Source organism: Cyclopterus lumpus, chromosome 10 (assembly GCF_009769545.1).
Source record: "Cyclopterus lumpus isolate fCycLum1 chromosome 10, fCycLum1.pri, whole genome shotgun sequence".
Taxonomy (NCBI): domain Eukaryota; kingdom Metazoa; phylum Chordata; class Actinopteri; order Perciformes; family Cyclopteridae; genus Cyclopterus; species Cyclopterus lumpus.
The window spans coordinates 20,386,778-20,402,959 of NC_046975.1; the positions used below are offsets into that span (position 1 = coordinate 20,386,778).

The window sequence follows — 16,182 nt, forward strand, 5'->3', positions numbered from 1 at the left end:
TATTATTATTTAGAGAACGCTTCTCATTATAATGACTTCAAGAATTTTTTTTTGTTTTTGTATCAAAGTGGCAGAAATGGCCTTCCATTATTAGATTATTATGTTATTTAATATGTTTTATTTTTTGCAGCCTTAGATTGCTTTCCTGATTCTTTTGAACGGAAATGATGTGAACTGAAAAATACAATTATATATAGTCAGAGTATCTACTGATTTCGTTTTTGCATTATTATTTTTTTTTTTCAAACTCGAAAGTGACTTGAATCTATTTGCACTGAACTAAACTCCCAAAATAACAACAAAAAAACGTCGGCGTTAGGACCTGGAATCCACCTTTATCCGGGGAAGAGGGCGTAGGCTGGCTTTTTTAGCCGGTAGAGGAGGAAGGTGCCGCGACTGGCGAGCTGCTCGCGCACAACCGCGAGGTGGGTTCAGACAGCAGCGCGAGCGATGCGAGACGAGGGTTGCGTGGAAAACAGACTAGCATAAACAACAAAAAACACCGAACCCTCCCTCGGCCGAGTATCTTGTTTTTCCAGCGGCGTGAAAATAAAGAAACCCACGGAGCAGCGAGCATGTCGGTGCTAGCGCTGCAAGAGTACGAATTCGAGAGACAGTTCAACGAGGACGAAGCCATCCGATGGATGCAGGAGAACTGGTAAGAGCTGCACGCCGACGTGACGTGAGCGAACACGGGGTTTTGTTTTTTCTCCTTTTTTAAATTTTTAATCCCACATTACAGTAAACGTTCCCCGCCGGAAGCACAGCGCGTTTTTTTTCTTCTTTTTTGCGCGTGTGCTGAATTTAAAAAGAAAAGAAGGAGAGAAAAAAAAAAAAAGGCTGTAACAAGCGCACATGCGTCAGCCTCGCTCCCGTGGGATTAAACCTCGCTGCCGTATCCTATTATATCAGGCTCTCTCTCTCTCTCTCTCTCTCTCTTGGTCATCAGCCGCAACAAAAAAAAATGCCGCTCGTGCCGGCGTTGAAATGAACAAAAATCCGCGCAGGCCCTCGAGCCGCGTGCGAGCGCGACGCTCCGCCGCATCGGCGCGTCGAGCCTGCGCGTAACTAATTGGACACTACATTGCGCTGCGCTGATGCATTGTGCATCTTTTACCGTTCAATGGGCTTGTCTTTTATTTTTTTTGTTTTGTTTTGCCGTGATTTAATCCTTAGTTACCGCGATACTAATGTAAAGCGTGGCTCCAGAGACCGGTCCAACAGCATGTTTAACCGGTCCCTCATCCCTCCAATGGGTTTCTCCATCAAACGAGTTAGTCTTCTTTTATTTGAGTGAACATAGGACTACTGAGCACACTTTTTGTTGTTTAAAGACTTACAGATTTCACCATTTAAAAGCAGAAATGAAAAAAAGAATGAAATAAAAAAAGTCATTTGCAGGTTATTAAGTTCTGCATGTTCCGGGCTGAAACCAACAGTTATTTTTATATAGTCGATCCATCTGTTAGATGAGATATATTATATCAGGATAAAAGGGAATAGTGGCCATCACATGCTCCCAGAGTCCGAGGTAAAGTTCTCAAACAGCTTGGTTTTCCCCAAACCCTGAAGATGTTCATAGTGAAACAGAATAATAAACCCATCGTCCCATTGCCAAATCTCCGTCAGTGGACAGACCTCACTGAATAACTTATTACTGATGAATTACTAAACATATTTCATGAAACCTTGTAACGAATGAAGACTGTGACTTAAAATGTAAAACAATTTCTTGTCCAGTGTTATGTTTGCCCAGGGCAGCGATTGCCAGGCAACTTTACCCTAGACTGATATCTCACTGTGGCTACTGAGATTAAGCAAATATTGCTTTGTGCTCTGTGTGTGTGTGTGTGTGTGTGTGCGCGCATCGATGAATTTTCATATGTAGGTCATGTGCCGGTCCATCCAACCAGCCTTCGCATCGGACTCACTGAAGGGTCATTATTGTCCGTGCCAGCCAAGAAAATGGTTCTAATCCAAACAAAAAACGAGTCATGCGTTAAGTTTGCGTCGGCTTCATTAGGCACCGGGTTCGTTAGAGGCATTCATCTGGCTTCTTCTGGCATCTGCTCTGCACCGCCTGTGGAAAGTGCCACGTACAAAGTTAAACATTTTAAAATACATTTTGATTAAGTAGAGCCGTCGGAGCAGTTTTGTTATTCATTGAAATTAAATCTGTGTTGGTGTGTGTGTGTGAGAGAGAGAGAGAGAAGCATGGCAGCAGTGTGCAGGAGCTGTCCATACCTCGGTACTGACAACCGACCAATGACGTTAATCTTCTGTTGTCGGCTGACAGAGCGTTAGCCAATCGGGTCGCAGCTGATCTGTGCTGACTCCTGCTCTCCTCCAGTAGTGGAGGATGTCGGACTGGGCCGGTGTGTGTGTGCACATGGCCGAGAGAGGCAGCAACCGCAGAAAATTGGATCTGATGGCTTGTTTGTTTTCTTTCAAAACTCGTTCAGGGAGTCGACCGACTAAATGTGGCATGTTTTTTTTGTGACTTAAGGGGGAGATGGAGAAAGAAATGAGGAAGCTAGTTTGAAGGCAAGCATTGTGTAAACCCCCCCACCCCCCCCCCCAAAAAAAAGAAAGCCGTTGGTTCACTTCCAAAGCCAAAAGCCACCAGGCTCTGATTTAAATCACAGACTTGCACATCACAATTGTATTAGTTATTTAGCTCGAGGGTAAGGCACCTTCATCAAACATCTACTAGGGACAGGAAGTAACATTACAATTATTTTTAGTTTTTGGCTGACAAAGGGATGCTGTGTGTTCATATGGAGTCGGTTCAGATTCGGTCCACGAATTCCAGTTCTGGCTCAACTTTTTTCATACTATTTCCTTAAGAAAAAAAAGATAAACCTATTTTCAGCTGATTTCGGCTGCCACGAACAGCAAATTAATATATTTCTGAGCGCTAAGTCCTTGTAAACCAACATTAGTGCACATATCCAAGCAGGTCCAAACTACTGCACTACAATCAAGTGTTTTACCTTTTTTAACAGCTATGACATCACTGAGCTGGGTGAGGCCAGCAGTGAAACATGCTTTTAAGTCTGAATTCGTGGCTTAGAATTCAATATTGCAAGTGAACAATTAACCCCGTCTGAGATCTGATTCTAACCAGATACTCAGGTGGCGGCAGGATTTCTCTATAACGTAAAACCCCATTTGTCACTACGGAGACGGAGGTGGAGGATGTCTCTCGATAAATGACCATAAAGTAAACTATTTAGACCTCAAAGGTATAAATATATAGTTAAGTTTGGATATTGCCAGAAGTCCAATGAATACAAATATAATCCATGCATTGCTACCGTAGTTTTTTTAAGTTGGTCATGAAAGTAGTTAGAAGAGGTAGAGGCATTATTTGTGCACAAGGGAATATATCTGAAAACAATCAGCAGGACTAGTGATGATGTAGTGATGACTGGTTTCTGTCCAGCACTTTTAAATTAGTTGGACAAAACTTTGCTTTCACTGCGATAAATCCTTTGCAGTGCGGCTGTTGTGCTTGTCGCAGAGGTTTGATGAAACAAGCTGGTGAGTACACACGCCAACTAGTGGCTGATTTTGGGGGGTAGATTATCAATTTTAGCATTAGTATCGGAGTGAGACGGGTAGCTAGCTGAAAAAAAGATCCAGATTCTAACAATGACTTCGCTCAAACTGATATTGAAGAAAAAATATCTTTTCTCTTGACTGTCTTTTTATAATTATAATTTGACCTTTTTTCCAAAAAGGTTTTGTTGATTAATCAAACTTGTTTACACAGTTTAGCCGGAGGTGCTGTCACTTTTCATCACCTTTTTTTAGGGCTGAAAAATCTACATGTTTGTTTTTCTTGAAAGGAATTGTCAGACACCTTGAGACACTGAGATGTATATCTATAGGTACTGTGCATTGTTCTGCGGGGATGAATGGAGACTGGCAGCAGACCGCTCAGCGTTGTGAAGTCAGGATGATTAAGCAGACAGTTGACAGAGGAAGAGGAAAGAGCGGACAAGGACCTAGATGCTGTTTAGCGACAACATGGGCGGCATCATCTTCAACGTTATGAAAGTACCACAAATGCACAAGGTTGTGTAGGGGCAGGACCATTTTTTTTCTCTTCATTTTCACTGCATAAACGACATGGTAGAGGGGACACGGTATGTCACGTTGCTCATGAAAATATGGGCAGCTGACTCAAAAGTTATCAGCAATTGTAATAAACGTGCAAAAAAATAAATAATGTGATTGCGTAAACACGATACCACGGTCGCTGCAGCAAAAACAAACATTCTCTACATCAGGTTTTGCTACATCAATGCTTCTTTGTTATCAGGAGTGTCAGCGGCTTCACTCTGCACCTGGCACCTGAGAGTCCCGTCAGCTGGGTGACATTTACTCGACTGTCCACTTTTTACAAATGGAAAGCAAAAAAATCCCCGAATTACACTGATGTCATTTTAGCACGTAGACACATTATTCTGTCCAAGTCCACACTGGATCGCGTGCATTTACTGGTTCAACAGTTCAAAGCGTTGCGCTTCATTAGTAGGATCTGAATTTTCAAATTCGATTTTCTATGAATTAGAAATATGTTCTCTCTATATTCTTTTTTTAATGAATGGTGCTAAATGTAACTTATAAAATGTCAACTTTGTTGTATGTCTTTATTCAAATTACATTGAAATATAGTGCAGTGGGCAGTGCTCCCAGACAAATGATTTTGGTCTGTGGCCATTAAAGTTAAAACATCTGGCATCAAAAGCTCAACTGCTTGACTCCATAGATGAATAGAATATATCATTTAAAGCATATTATTTAACAGACTGATGAATAATCCAATATCAGACTGTTGTGTAATATACTATTAATGATTTTGGATGTCAATTGGTGTGAGCATTTGCATTACGGAGATGCATTTTAGTATTTTTTCTCTTCTTTTTTTTTGTAGCAATGCATTTTGCTGTGATTCTACATAATTCCAACGTCTGCTGCAGTTTAAAACCTGCCTGTTCTGTATTAGGATTGCTTTTGCAGCGTGGCATCCAAAAGAGAGCCGTTACCCTCCGTTGTAAACACATCTTCAACCTGCTGACTCACTGTGTGCTCCCCACAGACGCCATCGTTTCCCCATTACCGCGCAGGGTGCTTGGAATATGCGTTCTCTGCTTCTGGAAAAAGCCTCTGCGGTAGATAGCATCTCTATTGGATCTCCGTACTTTTGATGGATCTCCAGGAGGTGGTGGGGACCGATAACAAGGGATGCGGAGCCTGAGAATGCTGCATAAACAACGAGATGTTTGTTGTGCTCTGCTCTGTGTATTCTGTCTGTAAATGTTTATTCCCACGGCTCGTATGATTCAGCTGAGGGGTATTGCGACGTCGGTCAGAAACGTTGCGGCTCATGTTCCGATGGTACTTGGATGAGTTGAGGAGAAAAAAAGTCTCTTCCTCACAAGTCTCGCGTGACTTAGTCCAAGATTAGTCCAGCCTATTGTTCCAGAGCACCTGAGCCCGGCAGTTGGGTTGATGAGACCAGTCGTTATACACCTCTCTTAAATTTGGCATCAGGCTAAATACAATACAAATACAAATTACCGAAGAGATCGTTTTTTTTTTAATTCTTTGCTAAATCAAATGAAAGCAAACAACGACCACATGCAAGAAAATAATTGATTATTTCCCAGTGTAATTCCCGGCGGTTCGTCTCGATGTTCATACAGTTACATCGGCACGGTCTTCTCCACGGCGCTGCCATATTTATTTTTTTTTAACGAGAGCAACGTCTGATGATGATGACGCTGATCGTTTCTGACCACGTTCACCCAGAGTCCACCCCGGGCTTGATGCTCGCTAGGCTGCTCCTCTTCTCACGACTGGTGAGATGGAAAAGCCGACTCGGCGCCTCCTAGAATGAAGGTCTGCCCCGAGTGTCACTTAAGTCCGGTTTCCCTTTTCAGATTTAATCAGGCTGCCAAGGAAATGCTGCCGGAACGAGCAGTTCTGTTGCACCGCCTATTTTATATCGCGTGCATTGAGCTGCTGCATTCTTGAAAGTATTTTTGAAACGCGCATCGTTTCCCTTTTTGTATAGAAGTCATCCCTGCCATCTTTTCCTGGCACGTTGTTTCCAGCAACCTTCAACCAGTGGGGGTAGCATGCCTTGCATACATCACATAGCCGCGTTACTGCCCCCTGCATGTCCAGGAATTTGTATTGGGGTCAGCCTCGTGTGCTTGACTGTGCACACGTGTGCCATTTTAACAGGGGTCGAGCACACGGCTGGTCTTCAGCGACCACCAGCGGTCTGCTGTGTCCCGCTTGTCTGAGATGTCTGAGATGTCTTCCATCCAATGTGAAAAGGATGACATTGTTTTTCTGTAACAGCAAGGTCTTACGAACCACCTCTCGATCTTATTCAGTGGGTTGCTGCTCATCCTATACGTTGGCACAGCAGCTCTGGTTGCCTTTCCTCTGTTTTAGATATAAACAACAAGGGCAGGGAATGGAGCAAACTCCCCCCTCCGAACTACATGTGTATACACACACTTTTATTTATCCTTATATTATCAACTCTAGTACACAGTCTACATGCACGATAAACACATCTCTGATGCGATGAGCTGATGTCGTACTTTAAGTTGATGTCTATGCAGCTTGTTTATCAGATACGATCGGATGCCTTTTTTTTTCTCAGTGGCAATTGTCTCTGCATATCTTACGAAGTTAAAAATAATCTTCTTTTTTTAAACACGCTAAGTGGAATCTCACATCAACATAGATTCAACATAGATATTGTTGTCTAATCTTTCATTCGCCACATTCTTTTCATCCAAGTATGGAATATCTGATTTGTGACCACGCCGGGAAAAACAATACATTATTCATCTTTTCACCCTGTATCCTCTGTAGCAACGGAAATACAACATTTCCAAATGTTATTACAGAATATCAAACTTTCGCTGCATGAAGGTCGGATTCATGTAAACACTTAGAACACGTAGAACTTCTGCAGAGGATCTGGGACACCTGCGTTTCTAAAATGCTAATAAATTGCTCTGTTGAGACAGAAGTCAGGTTCAGAACAACAATTCCAACAATTAGGTGATTTTTAAAAAGAGGTCATTGGGACAATATTTTATTTGTTGTTTCTTCTCAAGTTGTTGCTTCTTTATTAGTTGCTCGGTTGGGTTGTAGACATTATTCGCTAAGTGAGCTGAAGGAATCAGAATCGGCTTTATTTGCCGTGTATGTGTGCACATACATGGAAGTTGACTCTGGTTTTCACGTACGCTCTCCTCGTACGTACATATTTAAATTTCAAATAACAGGATAAATATAAAGACATTAAAGACAACAATAGCAACATGTATGTACAATATAAACAACAACAGTGAAATGGGGATGTAGTGCAGAAAGTGGTGGCAGTGCAGATGGATGTGTTTTTAATTGTTCAACAGAGTGACAGCCAGAGGGAAGAAGCTGTTCTGAGCCCCGGACTCTCTAAATATACGCTCCATGATCCAACTTGTAGCCATTCTTTAAAAAAGAAAATCCTTCACTATAAGTTTATGACCGTGACAAAGCAGTTCTAGTATATCTTTGGCCCTTGGATCACTTTTCGGGAGCCTTTTTTATTTTGTAAAAAGCGTCTTGCTTCAAGTAGGAGAAAAGTACTTTTGAAAGTATAACGTCTCGGGGGGGAATCTGAATGCTGAAGGTCGGCAGTAGCGCTGGAGAGGCGCCGCGTGGAGCATGAAGGGATGATGTGACTTCACACTGACGTCTCAAATAGATTCTCGTGGCTGCAGACATAGCTTGGCTGCAGCAAAGACAACAGCAGCCCCTCCCCCCCGGCACCCTCAACCAACTTGTCAGCTTTGACCATGCCCTTGGGTTTCTTTACCCTTTCTTATTTATTTTTTCCGTCTGACAGCGTAATCCATCTTCTAAACATAACGCAGAGGGCCGGGCGCGTCTTAACCTTTTGGCTTTTGAGTACTTGTAGAACAGGAAAGCCCCCGCCGTACATTTTGTGCTCTGGATGGGTCACGACAAGCAACAGGTTGCAACGATCATTGGGGTATTCATTTTAATGTAAAAAAAAGAAAATAGGGGTACGACTAGCAATTATTTTATAAATATAGCATTTCCATATTTATTTATTTTCATTTCCGTCAATTTATTTCTGGAAATTGTAAAATCTCAGATGCGCTCAATAGATTTGTTTTTAAATTTCTTTTGTTTTTCTCTGACAAACTGTCCAAAGGGAGTCCAACGCATGTAAATGTTAAGTCTGAATATCTGAACTTGAACAGAGGCCACAAGTGACAATAACACATTCCTGGGCAGCCTGTCAGCGTGCCAAAGTGAGACAAATAACTGGCAGCCTGATCAAATAAAGTGTCGGTTACCGCACAAATAATGTCTGGTTATTAGTAACTGTAGCTAAACTATTTGGGATTGGCTACATTCATGGCAGTTCTCACTCTGTTACCACTTGGGGGAAAATAACTAGTTACATTTGCTCCAAGTACTGTACTTAAGTACACATTTAAGATACTTGTACTTGATTTTTCCTTTTCTGCAACATTGAAGCTATGAAACTCATTAACGCATCAATAATTATAATGCAATGATATTTATTGTTCATCAGCATCAAAACAAGCTGTTGTATTCTATTATCAAAACACTCCACAAGGCTTAATGTGCGTATTAAACATCACTTAATTGTGTTTCTTGTGTTATTACTTCTGTCACACACGGTGTCACTTTGACGTATAAAAAATGTGCACTGCAGAACAGCCCGGAGGCCATCCATCAATCTGACCTGTCAACGCTCTGACAGCAGAAAAGTTTGCAATGCGGAGATTGTCGCTCTCCTCTCCGGTAAAACCGGCTCCGCGGCGGTATGTAGGCCACTGTGTGAGTTCTCCTGTGTTTTGCTCGGTCCGCCCCTCCTCCGTTGTGTTTGTTGAGAGACGGTGATGTCATTGTGCAGGCCGGCCCTGTTGTCATCCTGTGAACGCTGCTCCTCTCCACTTTGACTGGGTTGCTTTGTCCTTTGTTCTGTGGAGGTGGCCCGAATCGGTTTGTGGGCTTCATTGGAAGAACAGAAAAAGGGCATCTTTCATTTTCTGGATACTGACAAACAATGAAGTCCATTATGTTAAACTGGTCACACTTATTATTATTATTGTACTTTTGTTTCTTGTTGTGTTAGCAGTAGTTCACATTTCACATTGTGGGCATATTTTACTCTTTTTAGTGAGGAACGGTGGAAGTCGATAGATGTCCTTACTTAAATAGACAACCGATCATAGCTTAAATTGTTATTAAATATTTAATTAAACAGTCATGGCTCAGGAATGCTTGCGAGTTGTGCACAGACCATTTGAGCATTACACCAAAGAACACTGTTACAAAGTCAGTTGAGCTTGAATAGATGTTCCTATCCTGAGGTTTAACTTTTCTTTTGTACAATACTACACACACAATCCTTTGAATAGAATAATTAGTTGCCACTGAGTAACACATTCCTATTTGTTAACTAATGTTGCAATTGTGTAACCTCTAAACGGCAGCACAAAAACAACCTGACTCCTTGGGCTGGGTTTACGCAACTCATCATCCCCAGGGCTGTTAGTCCCAGAGTTCCCAGAATGCCTCTCATTCCTGGTGCCTGTGCACCGTCCTCTGAGAGCCAACCTGAAGGTATGATGTATTACTGCCAAAGGTGTAGCTGCACATGTTTCTTTTGCACAGTTCTCTACCTCCTGTGGCCACTGAGAACTCTCACTGGCACTCGCAACCGTTGCATCATACGTTTATTTTCCAAAACTTTTCTGTCTACTAAAACTATTGCTCCAAATTTACGCTGCGTGGCCCAAATCCTCTGTTGGTCCTACTCGGCATCCACTCGGTGAAGTCCGGCTACCTGCGCTGAGCGCCGGGAAATGCTTTTCCTTTAGTCTCGGTGGGGCCAGGTGGTGCTTCAGCACGAGTCCTCCACTCCATCTCTGGCAAATCGATTAAAGCAAACGGACGTCGCAGGACGGTGGGAGTTGGAACTGTAATAAGAGACATAACTGTAAACTGAAGGCTGAACATTTAGTGGCTGTTGGAGCTGGACTCGAATCATTACATCATTCATTCGGTAATTGCTTGTTAAGTCAGTACAGCTATTGTTTGTGTTGTGTACAGAGTATGTTGGACCTATTATTATTCTCACGCTGCTGGAATGCTGCCGGGGAAGCAGACTTTTGGGTTGGGCACCAGTGACACTCACTTCTCCCATCGTAGTGAAGTACGTTAAAGGAAAAAGACATGAAGACATGTTGGATGTCATCATCTTGTGACGTGCATAAAGTGTAATTACATGGGTCGCATGAGTCGTTGCTCTTTATTTGTCAAATTTCTGCCTTTTTTTTTTTTTTTTTATCCGGTTGACTCTTCGCTTTCCCGGTGATTTGTATGAATGTGAAGCAGATGCATCGCTGGAAAAGACCAAACATCATCGGCACATGACCCGGTGTCGGTAAAGGCAATGAGAAGTCGAGTAAAAAGTTAATCTTGGGTCTTTTTTGTTGTTGTTGTTGTGTGTTCACAGGAAGAAGTCGTTTCTCTTCTCTGCACTCTACGTTGCCTTCATCCTCGGTGGCCGCCATGTCATGAAACAGAGGGAGAAGTTTGAGTTGAGGAAACCGCTGGTGCTCTGGTCGCTCACGCTGGCTCTATTCAGGTGAGAAAGCACCGGCATTATTCAAAGCAGCAAATGCATTTGCACCTAATTATTTCAAATGTAAAAATGAATGAGTCATCGTGTATTTCGAACCAACTAAAAATGCAGTTTAATTCACAGGTGATTTTTTTTTGCGGGGGTCTAGATTTCTATTCAAGATCAACAAAAACGCACATTTTAGCACATTATTAAAACTGCAGACAAACATGGCATCGACCTCACAAACCTACTTTAATGAATGACAGACATTTTGCAACTTTTTTCATATATCTCCTTTGTCTGCCTGTCCTTGCAGCATATTTGGTGCCATCCGCACCGGGAGTTTCATGATGTACATCCTGATGACCAAAGGGCTGAAACAGTCCGTTTGTGACCAGAGCTTTTACAACGGGCCCGTCAGCAAGTTCTGGGCATACGCCTTCGTACTTAGCAAAGCACCAGAACTGGGTAGGTCGAGAGCTTTTCATTGCATTTCTCATATTGTCCATGTATAATATGTAGTTTATGTAGTAAACGACCCATCTTAAGTCAAGGAACCATGCAAGGTTTCGTTTGGATACGTTTCATTTTCATAACATTGTGCATGAAGCTGCTGCTTGCTCTTTAGTAAGGCTGCTTTCAGACAAGCTAAGACTGGATATTACCTCATGTCAAAGGCATTATAGTGGACAGCAATTACAATAATTAAGTCAACCGTTTATCACAACTCGATGGCAGACTACACACCTCCACACAGGGATTCCAAACGCGCCTTTTGTAATGCTGCTGTACCAAAGTGTAACCTCACAGACCGCATGCACTGGCTGACTGTTTACCAAATGCACATAGCGGTCCTTTAGTACTGTAAGTAAGGAGTGCCATCATTGGTCATTTCAAACCATTTCAAACAAGTGTATGTTTATTATACATGTTCTCTACAAACCTCCCACCGCCCTGCGTCTCCTAAACAACCAAAACCTCCTCTGTCCTCCCTGCAGGCGACACTTTCTTCATCGTCCTGAGGAAACAGAAGCTCATCTTCCTCCACTGGTACCACCACATCACCGTGCTGCTCTACTCCTGGTACTCCTACAAAGACATGGTGGCCGGCGGCGGGTGGTTCATGACCATGAACTACTTGGTCCACGCCGTCATGTACTCTTATTACGCCCTGCGGGCGGCCGGCTTCAAGGTGTCGCGCAAGTTCGCCATGTTCATCACCCTGACCCAGATCACCCAGATGCTGATGGGCTGCGTGGTCAACTACCTGGTGTACTCGTGGATGCAGCAGGGCCAGGAGTGTCCATCCCACATGCAGAACATTGTGTGGTCCTCCCTCATGTACCTCAGCTACTTTGTGCTCTTTGTCCAGTTCTTCTACGAGGCCTACTTTGGCAAGTCCAAATTAACGGCCTCGGCCGTCGCCAAGAAGAGTGAGTAAAGAAACGCCACGAGTACAGGAAGAGGGGCGATAATGACGACAAAGGGATGAGCAGGGACCAGTGACTTGAGATATACTGTTTTGCGGTGAGGGGGGTTTGTTGGAATGAAAGACGGGTGATGCAGAGGTGGGGGTGGGGTGGTGGGGGGGCGGGAGGGTCAAGAGGATGGCCGGTGTTTGTGCTTGAGCATTGCTTCTAATCTTAAACGCCTCAATGGACGAGTCGTCTCCGTTAAGGGACGCCGAAGGAAGCGGCGGCGCCATGATCAGAACCCATCGGTGACTTGACCACCTGAAGTTTAAAATCTCTCTTTTTTTTTTTTATAACCTAATTAAAATATAACCACCCCCAAAAAAAAAAATTATATATATATATATACATCCCATCTGCCACAAGCATATGTTTACTTAGTATTAAACAAATAGATAAATTGGTGCATATGAAGATGGACGGAGTCGACGTCAATCCGAGTGTTTTTTTTGTCCGTCTGTTGTCAGTGTTGTTTCGTTTTTGATCCGTCGAAGAATAAGTTTGAAACGCTGGTGAGAGTTGGTGGTTGATGAGAACTGACGGGGTGAGCGGCACTGTATCTTCTGTGTCTTACGTTGCAAAATGCGATATTTTCTCAGGTCTTAGGTTATCTCTTTCTTAATATATAACGTGCATATCGAGACAAAGTAGACATGTTTAACATCAGCACCGGTTTAGAGTATGGAAATTGACCCCGTATGGCCGTTTAGTTGAGAAAAGTGTGAATGAAGCTGATTGGACTGACCGCCTCAGACCATCACTCTGCTGCTAGGCATGATGGGAAACGGATGCTGACGGTGCCCTGCATCACCGCTCGTCATGACCTCGCAGAAGTTGCCGAACACACTTGGAAAATGACTTGCCGTTGATTTCCAAACGCATCTCCGTGCTGAAGGGGAAGAAAACGTGTCCGTTAGACACTGAAGGCTTAAATGGAGGACACAAATATTTGTTTAGCAAAAGGAGAAGAAGAAAGTTGCAAATTGTCGAAATCTGCTGTATTGACTTTTAAAAATATGATGTATCCTTAATGGTGTCTGTTGTGCTATTGTGCATTTGCACTGTATCAATGTCAAAAACAACTGTTGCCGAAAAATGTAACGTATGAACAAAGAGTGCAAAAATGTGACATGTGCCTGTGTTGTGTATTCTTTCTTTTTTTTTGTCTCCGCTTCAACATCTTACTACCTAATCCTTTGGTCGGTGCGGTACCCGAAAAGCCATTTTAGTCAGCAATAATTAGAAAGGCCTGAGGGTGATTATCTCTCCCAGATATCCAGTATATCTGTCAAACTTGATTCAGTGGATCTTATGGAGCGGTAATCACAACCAGTTAAGTTGTGTACCTATGAGCTCTTAAGCATATCAAGGATTCCACCTTCTGGTTTCACCTCGGCATCTAAAGTCAATGTTTGTCAACGCTGCATAAAGGTGGCTGGTGGAAGGTATTAACAGCATACATGAGTAATGTAGCTAATTGGCTCTCACAGCTAACTACTATGCATTCAAAAGTGTCCACAGCCACCGTACAAGACCGCCCCCTAGAGGTGCAACTCTGCAATAACACTTATTCAGTGAGACTACGTTTGTAAAAGAAGAAAAAAAGGTTAAATCTTTAACAACTTATTTTTGGTAACTTGATCACCTAACATACTTTGTCATTCTTTCCTTTCATTAATTGTTGGAGATGCTCATAAGCGCACCCTAAATATTACAATAGAGACTCACCTTGGAGGGAAAACTGATTCTGAAGTAAAGAAAATGTCCCACTTCGTACTAAGTTAGTAATGTCAAATATTTGTGGCATACGAGATAAACATAAAAGAGTGAGTTTATCCCAGCTCGATGTGTTCCTTTGATAAGTCGACCATTGTTTATTTAAGGTACATAAAAAAACATGGTGGCCAGACGTGACCGTGTCCTCTCGCCTCCTGTGGGACAACAAATATGTCATTTCTATTAAAACTGTTATTTATTACGCAGCAGACATATTTTTTTTCTTTTTCGGCTGGATTAAGAAATCTGATAATGTCTTTAAAAGCTGCAATAAGTGCTGAAAACGAAGTTTTTAATGGAATAAACTGGTTTCGTTAGCTAACATCATCTGTTACCAACGTTAGCTAACTGGTAACTGACTTTTAGCCTCTCCTGTCACTACAGATGCAATTAGATATGAAATAAACTTTTTAAATACTTTTAAATATATAAACAACTGCAAGTCCCGGATATAGCTAATGCTGAGTGTGAGGCGCCAATGTAGCGAACAACATGAGATGAGCCCAATAGGACATTTACATAATGTCTATGAAATACCATAGATGCTACCACTGCACTTTTAATATCATTAACTTTCTTTTAATATCATTAACTATCCTTAATGTATATTATTATATTAGACAATTACACACAATAAGCAATTTCATGGAAATGTAAAAGTTGAATGAATCCCTACCACTGCTACACCAGTAGCAGCTGATTTGGCATGAAGTGGTTCTCCTTGTACACTACCGCCATCTGCTGGAACAAAATGGACATGACAGACACGTCCTCCCAGTCTTCCCAGTCTTTTTTACCTCAACATTCTTTGTCAACTCCAGTTGGAATAACTTTTGAGGGTGAGCCGCCATAATTCTCACCTCGTAGCTCCTCTTTGGTGTGTGCAGGACCAAAAGCCACCCATTATGATAACTAATATATCTACTATTTTAATAGCCACATTCAAAATAAACCAGGTGGGTCTTTCTGCCTGAAAGCCCCATTGAACACACTCAAAATTAAATTTGGGCGTGACAATTAATATTAAATGTTATCCATAAGAAGTTTCAGAAAGAAAGAAAAAGTTTTGATTTCTAAATGAATATATCAAATATGGGTTGAAGGTTATGACACAGAAAATACAGAAATACGTTCTTCCGTTCGACTTGATATATTTTTGTCATGGTTTCAAACATTTGAATATGTTTTTTAGGTCGCAACATTAAGTTTGTATTGGCGGTCACTTTAGAGGGAGTTCAGACTTTTTAAAACTCCAAAATGTTCCCTCCAACTTCCCCTTTAGGAGAGAAAACCCCTCCCGAGGGATCCCTCATGTTTTGGGACTTTCCCCTCCTCCCGTGGTGCACCCATAGATTCTGGCTCATGTATCCATATCCAATACATGCATTAGTCCCCACCTCCCCTTTTGATTTCAAATCTGCCCAAATCCTCCAGCTAGAGGGACCGACTACTGACCTGGAGGATCAGAGCAAAGCCTTTGAGTGGGTAGCTAATTCCCTCTTTAGCCCTCATCAGCTGTCCTCCGGGCTAAGATGGAGGCGTGAGCGGTAAAGCAAAGCTCGCCCCATCTGGCAGAAAAGTACAAAATGAGCTAATAGAGAAGGAATGAAACCGCTTTAGTTACTTGTACGCTTTCTGTGAAGAAAGAAAGACACTCGTCCAATCTTCTCCCATTCCTTTTATTACTCGAACATGTATTAAATAACTCTCGGTTCACGTTTTCGGCCTTCTCTGACTGCGTCTCTGCGGTAATCCGTTGGCACGTTCAACCATGACTTTAGTAGAACATTGGGCGAAGAACATGGCGTTTATGAAACTACAATTGTTTCCATACTTTCAACTCTTTGCCAACTTTGCCACTAAATAATCCAGACACTTAATTCGGTGCAGAGAAAATACATCATATGATTTTGAAGCTAATACTTTTTTTAGCTAAGTATGACTTTGAATGCCGAACTTTTACTTGTAACCAAGTATTTTCACACTGTGGGTCATGCAGGTTCACCAGGAAGTCCTTCAGCTCCGACTCCTCCAGTGTGGCCTCCGGCAGGGACCCGCCCGCCGCAGACACCCGAGCATCAGGCTCAGGCTGCAGCCGGGAGCTCCGGTGGCTAGGAGGACCAGAACCAGAACCCAGACTGAGCGCGGCAGACCGTCAGCCCCCTGCTGCCTTATAGGGAGAGGTGTTCCAAAGGGACTCTGGTGCTACCGTGAACACTACCG

At 42.6% G+C, this 16,182-nt stretch overlaps 1 protein-coding gene across 1 annotated transcript; it reads left to right on the plus strand.

Moving 5' to 3' along the window:
• Positions 1-393: 393 nt before the first annotated feature.
• elovl6 (ELOVL fatty acid elongase 6) lies at positions 394-13,184 on the plus strand. Its single transcript, XM_034544351.1, has 4 exons — positions 394-658; positions 10,601-10,732; positions 11,028-11,179; positions 11,710-13,184. Exons 1-4 carry the CDS (start codon positions 576-578, stop codon positions 12,150-12,152), a joined length of 810 nt encoding a protein of 269 aa, XP_034400242.1. The 5' UTR covers positions 394-575; the 3' UTR covers positions 12,153-13,184.
• The last annotated feature ends 2,998 nt before the right edge of the window (positions 13,185-16,182 follow it).